Genomic DNA, 17236 nt, shown 5'->3' with positions numbered 1-17236 from the left:
TGCCTCAACATTAGAGTTTTGATTTAGAAATCAATTTTTTTTTAACTAGGTGACATTAATAAGTTTACATATATATATATATATATATTTCGAATTAAAAATATTTTCTTATTAAATATGCACTGAAATTTTAAAAGTTTTTTTTTCAAATGACGAGATTGAAAGACATGTAGTATTAAATTTGAAATGACTCTTATCATGAGATATGTGAAAAGCATGAGATTAATAATGGGACGGAGAAAGTATTCCATAAAATTCACCATTGTGGAGTGTTTGGCAAACATAAGAATAATGTTGACCTAGTAGTTTGTTGCTAAACCTCATTAACGACCCGGATAAACCCTATCGGGCTTTAACTATTATTCACTGAAACCCTCTCGGCAGGATAAACCCCCCTCCGCTTTCCATTTCTTCTCTGAAATTTTACTCTCAACCGACCAAGAACAAATGGCAATCTCTGCCGCATCTGCAGCGGCCAGATCCATTTTCCGATCATCTTCAGTCCGCAATGCCGCCGCTCGTGTTACCTCCAAAGCCAAGCCATCTCGTTCCCCCTTCTCTTCGCCTTCACGTACCCCCCTGTCTCATCGAGTTTTCAGGTACTGCTTTTCAGTACATGCACAATTTTCAGTTGGAAAAGCTTCTTTTATTTTTATTTTTAAATTTGCTTTTGTGTGTTTTGTTCGTAGTTAATTGATTTAATTGAATAAATTGAAGGTCACCGGTGGAAATGAGTGCTTGTGTAGAGTCGATTCAGCCATACCACACCGCCACTGCATCGGCTTTGATGACTTCGCTGCTCACCGTCTCTCGTTGCAGCTACGCTTGGCTTCCTGAAGGTCTATATTTATGCATTTTGTTATATTTCCTGTTTGTGCTAATTTTATGTGATTTTCGCATTACTTCAATCTTAGAACAAGTTTCGATTTTTGCTTGGTTTATTCTGGTGAAATAATTGCTGAATTGTGATATGTATCATTATATGTTCTTCACACCAAGGTGGATTTCTGCTTTTGAGTGAAAATGTGGAATAATTTTTGGTACAAGAAGGTGTATGTGATTGTAAGTTAAGTAATTTCGATAGCATCTGACAGATATGCGGGATAAACTTGTGTTTGGTGTGAGTGGCTGCGTGTACTCTGAATTCAGGACTCACCTTTGTGTTCTGATCCACTGTTTTTCTTTTGGCTTGTGGGTAGAAGAATGATATCTGCAATGATAATAGATACTCCCTTACTGACGACTTTTCTGTTTAATCAGTTAGTTTTTGTTTGTATGAATTTTGTTTCACATTAGGCTTCTACCTTTGATGGTACAAGCCTCTTAAGAATATTCTCCTTTCTGTAAGTGCTAAAACTTACAATGTTGGATGTTGGTTTGTCGTGAGAGGGCTCTCTCTAATATCTTTAGACCATATCTTTAACCCTTTGAGTTGAATTTGGACAATGGTGTCATGAATAACTATAGAGATGTTTTATTAGGATACACCTGAAAAGCATTTGGAATATTTTTGTTCAGTGTCCTTCTATGAACTGTGTATCATCGTAATACTCTATTCTATACCTAAATCTGGTTCTAAGAGCTGTTTTCCTGTTGCTTTCGCATACCGATACCATTTCTTTTTCCATCTTAGTCATTTCTTTCTTCTGCTTACCTATTCTTCTTTTCCCATCACTGATGTGCACCTAGAGATTGGTTTCCCTTCTATTTAAAATTTACATTTTCCTTCAGTTCATCATCTCTACATAAATTTCCTAACAAACGGGTTGTCTTTCTTGATTTAGGTTTCTAGCAACATCTTCTAGGATCCTCCTTTATGTCTTTTTCCTTGATTTTGATTTCTGGTAAGTTCGCTTGGTGCTGGATCCCTTTTTTCTTCTTTAATATATCCTATGCATAATTTAGACCTTGTTATATATACACCTGAAGATTTGGGAACCTAAGGTTTTTGAAATCACATGTAACTTAAATTCTGGGGTTCTTGGTTGATCACACTTGTTTAGAATATCCTATCTACTTGACAACGTTTAACCAATCAACGGTCCAACTTCACCTCCTCCATCCCTGTGTGTGTGAGAGAGAAAAATGGATGCCAATAATTGATCCAATGCCTTGAAAGCTCTTCCTTGTCCAGTATGCCCTTAAACAATTCATTGTGTAGTTTTGCTCCCAATTGCAGTTTTCTGCTCCTTTTTGTTGCATGCTAGGTTAGTCGGTTATCAGCTTTACCTAATTTTAGTAAGTTGACAAAGAAGTGCATCCTTCATTTTTCCTGTTGTAGGCTATGACAAGACTAGATGAAGATGGAGAAGCAAAGAGGATGACTTGGATTTTGGTTTACATTTCAAAAGCCAACATTTTGTTTTCAACAAAACAAGTTGCTTAAATATGCTAGTCCTTTAGGTTTCCTTTCAGGGATTGAAATAACATCAATACTTTTGACGGGTGTTAATTGATAGTTTGAGATTTATTGGAAAACATAATTATCTATTTTATCATAGCGTTGCTTGATCTTGAGTGTGAAACTCATGTATATCTGATCTGCTGATCCCCTTCTGTCAAGCTCGTAAATTTTGCGGGTGTTGCACAATACCATGATTTATTTGTCTCTCTCTTTTATGTCTTGTGGAGGTTGCTTTCAGAGTTTTATTATATGGATGTAATAGTGATTGATGTGAGATAATCAAAGTGAAAATCAATTAGCCCTGGAACTTACAATAATTTTCATTCAATCAGCTTGCACTGATGATATGTGATAAATAAGTGGAGAGGTCGAGCAAATTGTAATGAACAAATTTCAGCATCCTCCTTCAATGGCATTAAGTTAAAGAGGTTGGGCTGAGCTGCTGAAGAGACACACTTGATGCCTATTTCTTCCAATTACCTTACTAGTTCCTACTCTTCTATGGTGACTTGAGATATATGTCTGATTTCCTGACTTTCTAGATGAGCACTTCCTATTGGCACTAATACAAATTGTTTTGACAGCTAATATCGATTACTTTTTCCTTTAACAGCTTTTTAATAAGTGCTTTTTCCTGTAGTCATCTTTGTAACAAGTTCATCAAGACAATATACTGATTTTCATGTATCAACCAGCTTGCAACGATGATGTATGATCAGTGTTCTTCTATCCTGCAAGGCATTCAAGAAAAGCTTCTTCATCACAATCTCTGGCTTCTGGATGGGTGATGGCAAATCACCTAATGAGAGATGCCAGTTATATGTTATCTAGTGTTTTTTCCCTCTGCTTCTACTGGCCTTTATCCATTTAGATGCAGCATTGGTTAAAGGAGTAATTATATGTTTCTTGCACATAAGCATGTATTAAACATACGCGAGCTTTACGATAGATTATTGACGAGTTATGCCTTAAATTGGTCAAGGGTCAAGGTGGCTGTTACATATGTGACTGGCAGAGGATATATTGACATTTGGATTGACAATTAGAAGTTTCATGATGATAAATAGTGTCTCTTATATAGTTTGGTTGGTTTTGGTATTAAATGACAATCTATGTGGTGAAATCTTGATTCTTCCCTAGTGCCCCCCCCCCCCCCAATGGTGGTCGAATTCCGCATCTGTTTTCATCTTGTGGTGAGGTGGGGTTTCTTACTGCCTTGACTATTTTGCAATGGCAGTGGTGCTCTGTGTAGCTGCATACTCTCCTGTTAACTCCTAGCACAGTGTACTTCATCTGGTACACACAAAACATCCCATTAGACATGCTTTCAGGAACAGGGATTTTTGTCTTACTTATTGTTGATTATTACAGATAAGTAGGCTGTTTTGGTGCTTTGATGAAACAAGACTTGGAGGGATCATTTGGCCAGCTGTCGCATGAATTTCCTCGAATTCCTGTTGACTTTGTAACACTATTTTTCAAGATGTTGAGTGATCTCTCTTCCAAGCAGCATCTTGGATCTGTGCTTGTGCATTTCCTCAGCTAGAATTCATCAGTTCACGAAGTTGCTACATATTTAAGAGGAATGATTGACTGTTTTTGAACTTAAAAATTATCAGTTGCAATGTGGCATATGACTTGCAAACTTCTTTCGTTGTTGTAGTTCTTCCTACCGGCTCAATTTTTACTTTTTCCGATATCTAATTATATGTTGAATTTGTTGGTCTTACATTGTACTTCTCAATCGAAGATTGTAACAATGTGCTCAAAACAGATGATTGTAATTCAATATTCAAAATGCGACTATCAAAACAAAATAGAGCTACTAATGTAATTTGAGTTCTACCTGTAGCAAATGAAATAGGTCAAAACTTGGGTAGATCTGGTCTTCAAAATCCAATAACACTAGATTATATCACACCAATTGGTGAAATATTCATATTTTGAGATTTTCAGTTAGGTCAAAACATACAAGTAGTAAAATTCCAATCATCACAGCTTCGCCTTATAGGAGCCAATGAGCTTTTAATCGTGATGGATCAATTTGACCTGATTATTATCATGAGTTTCTAATGAGTTGCGTACAAAAAATTTCCCCAAACCCGCTCCCTTCCCCAATCCTCCCTTCTCTTTTCTTTCTTTCTTTTTTTTTTTTTTTTCACTTTCCATGAATACTTTTAAAGTTTTAATCAATTTTGCTTGAGAAACCTAACCTTTTTTTTTCAGTGTAAGTGAGAGAATTTAAAATTAAAATTTTTCATTTACACAATTGTATTCCTTCCCCCCTCCCCTGTGAAACTTGACTTAAATATTTGTTAAGCTAAACAAAAAATGAGTTTTTAACTAGTTGGATATAGAGAATCGTAATATTTCAATCTATTTTACTTGAAAAATATTCTTAAATGAGTTTTTTCAACCAAAGAAAAAATTAAAAGAGTTTTTGAGGTGTTAGAGCAAACTGAGCAAACTTTAATCTAGATTATATTCAACTACGCCGATTATCATTATCAGTATTATCAATATTTGACTATTTGTTGTTGTTGTTGTTATGTTTAGGGGTGTGCAACGAATTCGAAATCGGTAAATCGGAAGTTTGAATTTGGAATTTTTTGAAATTTTGGCATTAGATTTACCAACCGAATTCAATTTCAAATTCACCAATTCTGATTTCGAATTAAATTTGGAATTTGGTAAATTCCAATTTCACCAAATTCGGAAGCCTTTTTTTTCTTTTTTTCCCTTTTTTTTAAAACAACTTCTCATAATTTACTATTTTTGGTAAAACAACTTCTCACCGAATTCAGACAGAATTAGGTTTTGCTCTTTTTATCCTTTTTGGAGTTCTGTTTTGTTAGATGTATTGTTATTATGTTATATAATATAAATTTTATATTACATATATTATTAAAAAAATATATTATATATATAAATATTATAAAACGAATTGGAAATCGAATACCAATTTTGATTTCTGATTTCAAAAACTTCATTACCGAATTTGAATTGATTTTGCATAATTCAAAATCGGAAAAAATCAATTTCCATTCGAATTCCCGAATTACCGATTTCGAAAATTTCAAATTCAATTCGAATTTGATTGATAAATTAAAATTTTTCAATTTTGCACACTCGTAATTATATTATAGTTTACCTTTGTTATAGGAAAAAGTTATTTGTACTCTCATTTTTATTAATTACATTCTTACTATCATTTTAATTAGATAGTTATTATTTATTAAACTGTGTAACAAAACAAACAGTAAGAGTGTAAATAATAAAAAATGAAATGTAAACACCATTTTCCTTACCATATATTATCCCAACTCAAATATTGGAGAATATCTAGCATTGGTCGATAATTTTCGCTACAGCCAAAGATACCATAGGGTTTTAAGCCATCTCTACAGTCTTGAACCCTTTGCCTTCCTCCCCATTCTTCGTCACTTCTCTTGCTCACTAAAAACTTGCAAAAACAAAGAAAATGGCCATTTCCGCCACTTGTGCCGCAGCCAGATCCATTTTCCGAGCATCCCCTGGCCGCACTGCCGCCGCCCGACTTGCTTCCCAAGCCAAGCCCTCTCGTTCCGCCTTCACCTTTCCTTCACGAGCCAACATCCTCTCTAATCGCATTTCCAGGTATTATACCTTCAGATATATACAGATTTCAGTCGGAAAATTGCAATCTTAATCTGCATATGTCTATCAATGTTTTGTTAATTAATCACTTACTTAATTAATTAAATTTTTTAAAGGTCTCCGGTGGAAATGAGCGCTTGCATAGAGTCGATTCAGCCGTACCACACCGCCACAGCCTCGGCTTTGATGACCTCCCTCCTGACTGTCTCTCGCTGTGGTTACGGTTGGCTTCCCGAAGGTAGAAACTATATGTATATTACAATTCTTGAGTTTTACTTTCGTCGAATAATTTTCTTATTTTTATGTGTTTTGTCATTATTCTGGCGAATGTATCGATTTTTTTGTTGGTAAGCATACTAGGTTTGTGTTTAAGAAGTTCATGTACAAAATTTTTTTTTGTTATCGTGCCTTAGACAAAGTATGAATTTTTTTTTTGGGCTCTTGTGGAAGATTTAGTTTGGATTTTGTCACATATATATTCGCCATGGTTTTGTTTATTTGGTGTTCTAGTGAGTAAGTTTTCTAATTGTGCTGTGTTCTGTATGACTAACATGGTATTGCTGTTGACGATTAATTTAACTTTCAGTATTTATCTATTTGTTTAAAGGTTGACCTCTAAGCTCTTGCGGATAATAAGCAATACACAAGGTATATGTTATGAGTAAATTTGTAGATTTGGAAGATATGTGGTGTAAACGCATTTTTAATGCAAGGACAATCTTGAAGGGATTTTAGGATTCTTTATTTTTTATTTTTTAAAAATAGATCTGGATTTCCTTTTTTTTCCCTCCTTGTCAAGGGGAAGGATGGAAGAAAGAGAGACGAGTGCAATTGCTTTTGAAAATTTTGGGTTGATATTTCTTATGTTTTCTTCAGTGGAAATAGGCTTACAAGTTGTATTGGAAACTAATCAAATGCTCACTCTAGCACATTTGTGATGAACTTAGGGAATCTTGGAATAAGGATCTTTAAAAACATTTTAGTGGGTATCACTTTCTGTAACTTCAAAGACCTTGCACGTTGTTTTGATGCCGAAAGGAATCTTCAATATCTCGAAAGCACAAAATTGAACTTGAGATTCTTTTGATGAGTGTGAAAGCTTGCTCGCCCAAAAAAGGATTTTGATATATTAAAATTTGGTTAATTCTGTTGATGGACTCATTCTTCATTACTCTCCATTCTACTCCTAAAGTGTATTGGACTAGTTTATGCTGTTGTTCTTGCAAAACCAAGATCAATTAGCACTGGAGGGTGCCTTGTTATCTGGATTATGATTCCATATTATTTAGTAGGATCTTCTGTTTAGCAAATCATCGTTTCCTATAAAGGACTTCCACCTAATAAGAAAGATGAATTTTATATTTTTAGTCATTTCAATCTCTGCTTGAATAGGTTCCCTAACCATCAGCTTTTTCTCCTTGATATAGGTATCTAGCAACATCTTCTAGGAACCTCCTTCAATGTCCTTTCCCTCCATTTCTGCCTGTGGTAAGTTAGCGTGTTCCAGGATGCTGTCTAGAAGTTATCTAACGCATAAAAACTCATCATGCAGAAACTGGGAAAACATCAGACTATTCAAATTTTAAGATATGAGTTTCATTCAGAGAGAGAAGAAATCCTTGTCATAGGCTAGTTGATTGAATTGACTATTTTTCGTACTATAGAATGCTACTCAATCCATAATTTTGTTCCTTTTGTCGTCTGTTAAAGGTTAGTCAAAATGTCGTTTTACCTAATTTTGTAATTTGATATAGAAGTGTATTCTTCCATTTTCCTCTTGTAGGCTGTGACGAGACTAAATGAAGATGGCAAAGCAAAGAAGATTACTTGGATATGTCTACGTTGAAAGCCATCAGTTCAGTTCAATTAGAAAACATTCCTTCAATAGACTAGACCTTTGGGCTTCCTTGTGGAATAAAATAACCATAGTTTTTGATTGTGTAGATTGACAATGGTAGTTTACCTGCTTACATGTGGTATCCCCTGAGAAGCTTAATGATGTAATATTTCTATATTATGGTCTGAAATTCAATATAGCTGGTTTTTGATGTCTTTTTGTCTGAGATGGCAGCTATTTGCAGATGTTTTAAACACCAGATTTATTGTCTTTTTTGTGCACTTTTGTTAGATGAAAGCGTCATTAGTAGATGTGAGATAATCTAAGTAGAAATGGGGTTGCTTTGGAACTTACAAGTAATTCTTATGCAATCAGCTTGCAATGATGATGTGTGATGAGTATTTGGAGTGCTCAAGCAAATTGTAATGAACAAGTCTCAACATTCTCATTCAATGGCACTAAGTAGAGGTTTCAACGAGCTGCGGAAAAGTTGTTTTGGATGTCATTCCTTCCAAAACTACAGATTGCTTCTTTTTGGTGACTTCTAGATTAGACTTCCAATTTCTGCCATTAGATGCTAAATGTCACCAATTGACATGGATGTGAGATGTATTTATTGTTCTATCTTTTCTAATTCATTTCAAGCATCATCATTGTATGAAGTTATCAAGGCAATATGCTGATTTCTCATGTATCAAGCAGCTTGCAGTTATAATGTATGATCAATTTTCTACCATCCTCCAAAGATACTAAAGCCCGCTTTGTTTCATTGCAGACTTTGGTTTGTGAATGGGTGATATGAGTAATTGACCCCATGAGATGCCAACTATATGCCATTTTCCTTGCAGTGCTTTCCCTTCAGTATACTGGTCTTATTCCATTTAGAATGTAGGAGTGATGGTGGAGTAAGAGGAGTCATCGCTGGTTTTTGGTTAATTATTGCGTATTTGATTGCATTATAAGATTTACTAATATAATAAGCTTTCCACTATTGGTGCCTCATGTTCATATTGTTTTTAACTATGTACCGCTATGTGATGGTAAAAAAATTTGGTCACTTTTTGTCTGATATGAAGGCTTTATTGACCTCTGACAGGACAATTTTAAGTGTCTTGATGGTAAATAGACTACTGTTGGGCTAGTGACACAATAATATGTTGATTTAGATCATTATCAGTATGCTAAAATCTACAATCTTTGTTTTGATTGATAGGTGTCAATTTTGATGTCTATATGGCGTTTGAAATAGATAGTCCCTCTTAATTTGCATCCAGAACTGAGTGCTCTGTGGGGTGACGTTCCAGTCGTCTACTGCCTGTTCACCCCCAACCAAGAAATGTGCATATAGTAGTATATTCCTTTTGATAACCGGGGTCGTCGCTCACTCATATTTCAATTATTTCAGATAACTAGGCAGATTTGGAGCTTCGGATGATATCAAGACTCTGAGGGATCAAATGACAAACTTTAGAATGGATTTTCTTGAGTTCCTTGAACTCTTCTTTGGCTCTCTGACTGCATTTGTTAAATATTATTCATCGATTGGAAACGCTCTGGCAGACCGATTGTGAGGTTCCGTCTGATTTTATTCTATCACCTAATATTAGGTCTACCCTGTTTAATCTAGATGATGAATCTCACATTTTAGTTTGGCTTTGCAAAGTAAAGGTGAGTTAATTGTTTTCTGTTCCAAAGGAGTGGAAGGGTTAGGAAGGCAAATTAAGCCTAATTAGTTGGCATAACCTTTTTAAAACTAAAAACTTTTGGATGGGAGATTCTGCGAAATAACATCTGATCTGGTTCAACGTTCAACCAAGCTCAATGGCTCAGTGGCCACCAGAGAGGGACTTAAGTCCCTCCTTGGGCTGTTGGTGAGGGTTCAAAACCTCATCAGCAGCGAAAAAAATCTAAGGGTTGTGTCATAGTACTCTTTTGGTCTAGTTGGGTCTGTATACCCACTAGCCCCTATCACAGCCTCCTTAGGCTCCCCCTCCCCCTAGATTAGGATAGAATAGGTTATACAAATGTATTTAAAAAAAAAAGAAAAAAAAAGCTCAAAATACGGACATCGTGCTACCACATCCAATAACTTTTCTTGAGGACCCTTCTTTGGAATTTGTGAAGATTTTTGTTTCATAAATTTCATCTTACAAATTATATAAAAACTGTCAGCTTGATTTGCTGCTTCCCAGGGCAACGACGGACGGTTATTATGGCGCTAGTTTTGTTTCAGTATGTTTGTGGCACTATTGACCGCGAAATTCTTAGCTTTATTTCAATGTGTCGCCTCAACAAAACTAAGATGCATGTGATTCTCCCGAACTTGCTGCTATTCTCTCTGATTGCAGATCCCTGATCAAGGTGATTGGCCCTTATATTTATGAAGCATAGCTGGCCAGAGGCAGATGATTGTATATCCTGAAATGCAATAAACCTCAATGTGTATGAAGCACAGCTACCCAGGGTCAACTGGTGGGCAGGGGTCTAGGAGAATATGGAGTTGAAAGTAGTGTACTTTCTCTTTCATTCCAACGCTTTTCAGCAGCTAAATATTTCTGGAAGACATACATGAGCTTCCCGCAATTGTTATTGAAGTCCTAGTTTCTACCGATAGAAAAGAACCTCTGTACAGAAAAGAACTGCCACAATGGAAACTTTGGTTTGACGTTCAGCAAAGGACCAGGATCCTTAAAATGCCCAAATTTAAAACAAGGAACTCTACAAACTTTTTTTTTTTTTAATGTTTACTTGTAAGAAGCTAAAACCAAAGCCATCCAGAGCTCAGACGGAATTTCACTTCATGCAGGCAAGGATATCAGCAAATAAGGCTTATGATTTCGTAAGCCATGATAGGAACGACCATCACTTGTACACCCCAAACACTAAGCAACATGCCAAAGTTTCCAGACAGATGAGGACAGAGAGTTAACAGGAAGATATATCAACAAGAAAAGTCTCTTCACTTCTCCTTGAAGGAAGTCAAAGTACTGGCACATGTGATGATGCAAAATAATTCCATTTAAACGAAAAATTACAGACATTTGAATTTGCAAACAATTTTCATAGTTCACCCTGATCATAATTCACATGAAGAAAAAGACAAAAACCTCCTAGTTACCTCAATCAATTCACTTCCACGGAAAACAACTTATTCTTCCACAACATTTACTAATTCATACTCAACTAAAGACAGATTGTTGTCTTCTTTGGCAACAAAATTAGCTGGTTCAGTGACTTCAACACGACCCCATTTGTCAACTGCTAGCCGCATGGACCCCTTGAACATGTCAATCTTTGCATTACGAAGAATCAAAGTGGTGCCTGGTATCATTATATCAACTGCACCCAAGAAGTGAAATAGGAAAAATCAATATTTAGAAGCTAAATGAGAATGGCAAGACAAATGTGCCAGTGCATATAACAGAACAAAGCCTTGCAAACATCCCATCCCCTACTTCCAAGTTGAGTACACAACCAACATAAAATCATTCTGACGAATCGTGGAGTCACCAAGAGTTTGAGATTTGCAAACACAAACACATCAATCTGAAACAGAAGCACAGGCTGAACATGCTGACAAATTTTTAGAATGTAATATCCTAAACACTTAAGAAACCAATGCATCCATGTTTAAAAGAGGGCATCAGTTGCTTATTATGAAGAGAACTGGAAGTTTTCCGATCTGTATCTCCTGGAATTGCACAAGCTAAGTAGAGTTCGTGCTCCACAGACAATGTTATGCTTTTAGCCCATACATATACACATCACCTGCTACAATGGGCATAAGACCATGCGTCCAATGTGAAAGGCATGGATTATTAGGGTTTCGTGAATCTAATATACAACTAGCCACATTGTTAATGATGCTAGCCCTCCTTGAAGATGGAGTTTCAGCATGTATCAGCACAAAGTTTCCTTTCTATGGATTAGTCCACAAGCTTCTTCAGGGATCGAATGTCTTAAAACTTCAGCACACCTATTTTAAGTGTCACAACAAGGGAGAAAATTTCAAACTAGACTTTTTATAACAATAGTAGATACAGAAGTGTCAAAACCATTTCACAAGTTACATAAAGTGCTACTATGAGGTCCACATAAATCATGGATCCTTGATGAACACTACAACACATAACCTTCTCAAGACTTCAAGATGGAGAAAAATGCGATTAGGTTGCACAAGCATAAGAAAAGTTTACCATAAATTCCAGCAAATGAAAAAGGTAGACACAGTTGACCTAACTACAATTTTTACCACCAGAATAGCCAATGAAACAGCTCATTCGCTCTTCTCAATTGCTACGAGCACAATTTTACATCAGATCACATTGGCATGCTTCGTTAGTATACAACTGATGCACAACCAAATGTGCTTCTGTCCCAGTTTTTACTTGCTCTATGCACATTCAAACAGCCTCTTTTTTTAGGAGAAGAACAAAAGCTTAGTTGTCCTAAAACAAACTCAAAACTCTTTAATCTCAAATATCAAAGCAGCAAACAAAAGCATGCCCAATTTCGCAATTCAATTTTTTTAACATTCAGGTTCCTAGTTTGAATCCTTATCTCAATATTTTTCTTCCTAAAGTGCCTGACTGCTAACGCTTTTCCTCTACTTTCGAAAAACAACCAAAAGACCATCTTTTATCCAAGTTTTCTTCATTTTTTTTAATACCCAAAAAACAAATGAAAATGGAAAAAAAAGGGAAAGAAAGAGGGAACAGATTTTATACTTTGCTCATTACGGGCAGTGAAAATAATGGTTCCGGTCTCATCACCAACAAGGCATTCAGCTATGCGTGGGCGGGGACGAGAGCTGAGCGGCGCCGACGACGATCTGCCGCCTCCGCCTGCGTTAGGGCCCTTGTTCACGATGGCCTGGGCGCTAAACAACCTTTACGGTGTGCCCCCAGGTTTGAGATCTTCCACTTAACAAATACGGGTTTCCTCTTGTCGTCGTTGCCCCGTTGAATTTGGTTTCGCCGCCGTAGCCATTATGTAAACGATAAAACCCTAACCCTAATTTGACACAATTGGTCAATTGATATATAAGGTGATTTGGATAAATAAATAAGAAAATGGGAAAAAATAGTAGGGATAATTTCAGAAACCTCTCCCAGATTTCTAACAATTTTACCAAATACCCTTAATATTTTGAATATTACACTTACCTCCCTTAACCCTATAAAATGACCATAATAACCTTAATATGTTAATATTTTTCATGCAATTAAACAACCCACTCCTAATCTTGTGCATATGAATGTATCACACAATTAGACATTTAATGGGAATAAAAACAAGATTCACTCATGAAAAAACCGTTCTAAACACAATTTTAATATATTACAAATTAGTTTTAGCTTTACTTGAAAAATTTAGAGATGAATAGAAAAAGATATAAGCTGAAGTTTTAAAAAGGATGGAGTTAGTGTTGGTATTCCAATATTTGAAGGATAAGATATTATAGAATGTTTTGAGTTTAATAATATTGATTTGTTTTTTTCTTTTTTAACTTAGATTAAGGTTTTAGAATTTAAAGACTGATAGGTGGTGGTGATCATGATTATAATGGTACTAATTTGAGATGTGGAAATATGAAATGTTTAAAATAGTAAAGATGATGGTTGAAAGTAGGTCTAAAATTTTATGCATGTTTGATTTTTTTTTTTTTAAGAATTTTTATAAGAAGGTAAAATGAACTTTACAATTTCATGAGAATATTTGGATTATTCATTCAAAATTTTTACCATTGAATGGTTTTTGTTACCAAAATGGTAAACTCATGGAAGTATGTGTAATCTTTGAAACTTTAAGAGAATTAGGTGAAATTGTTAAAGATTTTTGAAATTATCCCAAAATAGTAATCTTTATCGTAGGGTTTTAGGGTGGGCCTCCCTTTGACAGAATAATTGCTATTGTAGTCCTTCAAACTTCTACAAAATTTTGTTCCTTAACACTTTTGAAAACTTTTGAATTTAGGGCCCAAAAATATATTATGTCTCAACTCACATTTTGAATCTCATCATCTTGTCTCATTTGATATGGTTTAATATCCTTTTAAAGTACATTTAAAATTTATCAAACTTACCTTGCTCATACAATGTGTCATGTGCCAAAATGCTTAGTAATTTATTGCAGATTTTGGATGGAATTAGTATTAATGACCATTCATAAACATAGCTAGAAATTATTAAGGGGATGAATGCACATTGTCGATTATTGGAAGAACTATTACCATTTCACACCTGAATAAATTCCATGCAAAATTTTCTCTAATTTCATTTAGCAATTGAAAGCATCTAAACTATAAAGTTTGCTTTGAAGAGGGAAGATAAGTTCCAAGTATCAAGGGGTAATAACTTCACTTCAATTTTTAAGCAACCTATTTGAACCATTTAAAAATCTCATTGCAATCCATAACATTTAAAAGTAAAGACTGCTCTAGGTGGAATTTCAAAATACTAAGGATTATAGCTAGATGTATATTGCAGAAATAAAAGATGCTACAATGTTGCTAATTGTGTAAATAGAACACAACAGAAGTGCCAAGACTATCTTATTTATACGATCAAGTTTACAAATACTTGTTGGCATCTCTACTGCAATGCTACACAAGTCAGCTTTCTGGACAAGAGGGGACTGGTGGAGAGAGTTTCAGGTCAGCTCGAAAGCAAAGTAAGGGTAGAAAAGAGTCAAAGACTTTAGGTACTCAGATTTAGCCATTACTTCTTTGGCTCATTTTCTACAACAATCATCGCCCGCTGTAGCTCCTCCTCCTGCTCAGGTTCCTTGGCTGCTTCGACCTCTTCTTCAACCTTTGCTTCTAAATGTTGATGTTGCCTAGAGTATCTAACTATTACTAGACATATGAATGCTGCAACAGATCATCACAAACATGTTAAAAACAACGTGCAAATTTTACAGCTTAAGCTTTCCTGACACTTCTATGTACATATTACCAACGCATGCCCCAACATCCTCCCACAAAAAGGTTAGATGATTTGTAGTATTTAATTGCCACTTTAGCAATTTTGTAAGCAGGGCAACCACGAAGTATTCTACATAACAACATTCAGTCTCCTAGAGAGGTGAAGTTTGTTAACTGTTAAAGGATTACCTGCAAAGATTCGGATTCTGATGCTTGTCAGATTCCAAAAAGCTGTCACCGCTGATGCTGCCACAACCTTCTTATGAGAGCAAGCTCTCCATCTCTCCAACATCCAAGATTGTAGATAATTAACTGTTTTTACGAATGAACAATATCCTCTGTGATCAATAAGGAATAATATAGTTACTGAAGGTAGGAATTTGGGTAACTTGTACTACCTTTTCTGCATATCTGAACCGAGTAAGAGGAGTATAGCTTCGGACAAGTAAAGCTGATAAAGAAGCCTGTCAAAATCATAAAAATGGTAATCACATTTCCAGGCAACAAATCTCTCATAATTTGTAATCAGATGAATTCTATAATGCTAATATTATCATTAAGGAGTGATCTTACCAAGTGCACATAGTCTCCGTAGAGTTAAAAGATGGCCGTACTCAGCTCCAAGAAGTAGGAATGGTACTACCTAATGCAGCGCATGACACGTAGCTGTTTAACACTTCTGAACAATGCTAAACTGCTGAAACTATCAAAATGGCCTCGAGACCACACAGATACCTTTAGGGTCATTGCTGGCTCGCCTGAAAACAGCTCCCTTGTCTTTGAAATTGCTAGATTCGCAGCTGGAAGTATCAATCTCCCTACTCTTAAGATGTCTTCATCCTTTAGCTTAAATTCACGGTTATTTCCAATACCATCCCTATGAAGTTACCAAAAACTAAGAAAACAAAAAGGAGAAGAAATTGATCCGAGTCTTCAAGGCATTAAAGACGAAAATCACCTACCTTTGACGGACTGAGTTTGTGAAGAATGACAATCCCAAAAACAAAAGCCCCAGCTGAGACATGACTGAGAAAATGCTGAAACAATACCGTGTAAACTTGTCACATATTAATGTTAAAATTAATATATCTTTAATCAAATCTGACTATTGGAGCAGAAGTTGAACGTACCTAACGTTGATGCCACTTGTAAAGCAAGAAGAGACGAAGCAAAGTGAACCAAAACCAAACCAAAGGCTCGATTTTGCAACATCTTTCCACATAATCAAGTCACTTATCACTTGCCTAACCCCATCCAGATTACACTCATACTCATCATTTGTTTCTAATCATAAAATCAAACATCAAACAAGCACAAAATCAATAAACCAACAAAAATTTTTAAAAGCAGGAATAATTCATAAAGCAACAAATAACTTAAAAATATCAAGATTTTCAACACAATCTGAACATACTTGGTGACGGAATTGAAGGGACCAAACTGAGCTTATCCTTCTTAGACCTACCACCACTATGCCTTTTCTTCCTTGGCTTCACCACCATATCTTCTCCACCACCAAAATCCTTCTCTTCCCTCATATCTTGCTCCAACCGTCTCCTTGACCGCCTATTATTCCTCGGAGAAGCATGAGCCAGCAATCCGAGAGAAGCATTCCTATTCTTGAATCTCTTCCGAGCCCCATTTCCCTCGGCAGCTGCTGCATCATCAGCCATTTCAAGCCTATCCGCGAGACGGGTTTTCGATCTTCTTAGAGGAGAAGGCGAAAGAAGTAGGAGTTCGTGAAGAGGAAGCCCGTAAGGAGACTTTGAAGGTGAAGGAGAGGCCATAGTTGGTGAAGAAGGGACAATTTCAAGAGAAAGATTTGGGGTTGTTACTTCGTTTTGCTCGTTGTAGTAGCGGAGTTTTGAGAGTCTTGAGGCCGATTTGGTTCTGCTTTTGGGGTCAGATCGATGATAAGGAGGTGTTGGATCCATGGATTTCGGATTCCTTGGCAAAGATTTTGGAAATTTTGATGGGTTTTTTGAGTATGGCATTCTTGATTCTGAAATAGGTGAGGAGGAGAAAGAGAAAAGGGCAAAAAAAAAAGGAAAAAAAAGAAAGAAAGAATAGCCGTTAGGGAGACAACATCTTTTCAATAATTTGAAATTTAACGGCGGCAGTGGGTTTGTGGGGTTTTACTTTTGTAACGATTAGAAAACGGAGACAAGTCCGTTATTGTTCTTGACTTTTATGGGCTGCATGGGCAATGCCAACGGGGGTTCAGAAAGCAACTGAGCATTGGGACTTTCTTGTACTTTAAGTAGTTTTTTTTTTGTTACTTTAAAACTGACACTTGAGATTCTAGCAGAATATGTACAGTTGTGTTTGGATTGCATTTTCCGTAATTTTTTATGGAAAATTTACTGTAGCGATTTGATGTATGTGAGGGAAAAAGATAATAGGGAAATGTGATCACGGAAAACGAAATAATTTT

At 35.8% G+C, this 17236-nt stretch overlaps 4 protein-coding genes across 19 annotated transcripts; 2 read left to right on the top strand and 2 right to left on the bottom strand.

Annotated features, from left to right (window-relative positions):
* Positions 1-325: 325 nt before the first annotated feature.
* LOC113772192 (protein NUCLEAR FUSION DEFECTIVE 6, chloroplastic/mitochondrial-like) lies at positions 326-4133 on the top strand. 8 transcript variants are annotated; one of them, XR_003468497.1, is made up of 4 exons: positions 326-599; positions 718-839; positions 1785-1844; positions 2737-3093. XR_003468497.1 is itself a non-coding variant. In XM_027316769.1 (4 exons), the coding sequence occupies exons 1-3, from the start codon at positions 448-450 to the stop codon at positions 3680-3682; spliced, it is 315 nt and encodes a 104-aa protein (XP_027172570.1). In that variant the 5' UTR covers positions 328-447; the 3' UTR covers positions 3683-3700; positions 3776-4133. The 8 variants fall into 8 exon arrangements, 5 of the variants coding, with proteins under 5 accessions (XP_027172570.1, XP_027172572.1, XP_027172573.1 ...); XR_003468496.1 differs by lacking the exon at positions 2737-3093 and adding an exon at positions 3776-4133 and having other exon boundaries at positions 327-599; XR_003468495.1 differs by lacking the exon at positions 2737-3093 and adding an exon at positions 2282-2633 and having other exon boundaries at positions 327-599.
* A 1649-nt stretch (positions 4134-5782) lies between these two features.
* On the top strand, positions 5783-9456 carry LOC113772193 (protein NUCLEAR FUSION DEFECTIVE 6, chloroplastic/mitochondrial). 8 transcript variants are annotated; one of them, XR_003468500.1, is made up of 4 exons: positions 5783-6040; positions 6157-6278; positions 7468-7528; positions 8253-8615. XR_003468500.1 is itself a non-coding variant. In XM_027316776.1 (3 exons), the coding sequence occupies exons 1-3, from the start codon at positions 5886-5888 to the stop codon at positions 8664-8666; spliced, it is 291 nt and encodes a 96-aa protein (XP_027172577.1). In that variant the 5' UTR covers positions 5783-5885; the 3' UTR covers positions 8667-8718. The 8 variants fall into 8 exon arrangements, 5 of the variants coding, with proteins under 5 accessions (XP_027172577.1, XP_027172578.1, XP_027172576.1 ...); XR_003468498.1 differs by lacking the exon at positions 8253-8615 and adding an exon at positions 7824-8088; XR_003468499.1 differs by lacking the exon at positions 8253-8615 and adding an exon at positions 7798-8088.
* Positions 9457-10814: 1358 nt separating this feature from the next.
* Positions 10815-12767, bottom strand: LOC113770532 (uncharacterized protein At4g28440-like; the record flags this gene model as incomplete). The annotated part of the gene is made up of 2 exons (XM_027315013.1): positions 10815-11216; positions 12605-12767. Coding segments are annotated over 2 exons (354 nt in total), but the record flags the coding sequence as incomplete, so codon positions are not given.
* A 1558-nt stretch (positions 12768-14325) lies between these two features.
* LOC113770477 (reticulon-like protein B17) lies at positions 14326-16808 on the bottom strand. Of its 2 annotated transcripts, none has more exons than XM_027314945.1 (8): positions 16271-16808; positions 15933-16086; positions 15765-15839; positions 15538-15679; positions 15376-15445; positions 15201-15266; positions 14992-15114; positions 14326-14748 (listed from the first exon to the last, which is right to left on the bottom strand). In XM_027314945.1, exons 1-8 carry the CDS (start codon positions 16794-16796, stop codon positions 14597-14599), a joined length of 1308 nt encoding a protein of 435 aa, XP_027170746.1. In that variant the 5' UTR covers positions 16797-16808; the 3' UTR covers positions 14326-14596. The 2 variants fall into 2 exon arrangements, with proteins under 2 accessions (XP_027170746.1, XP_027170745.1); XM_027314944.1 differs by having other exon boundaries at positions 16217-16806.
* Positions 16809-17236: the final 428 nt, after the last annotated feature.

The sequence above is a fragment of the Coffea eugenioides genome, chromosome 5 (genome assembly GCF_003713205.1).
Source record: "Coffea eugenioides isolate CCC68of chromosome 5, Ceug_1.0, whole genome shotgun sequence".
NCBI classification, from domain to species: Eukaryota; Viridiplantae; Streptophyta; class Magnoliopsida; order Gentianales; family Rubiaceae; genus Coffea; species Coffea eugenioides.
The sequence above is the reverse complement of the archived record's forward strand: the minus strand, read 5'-3'. Positions and strand labels throughout refer to the sequence as shown.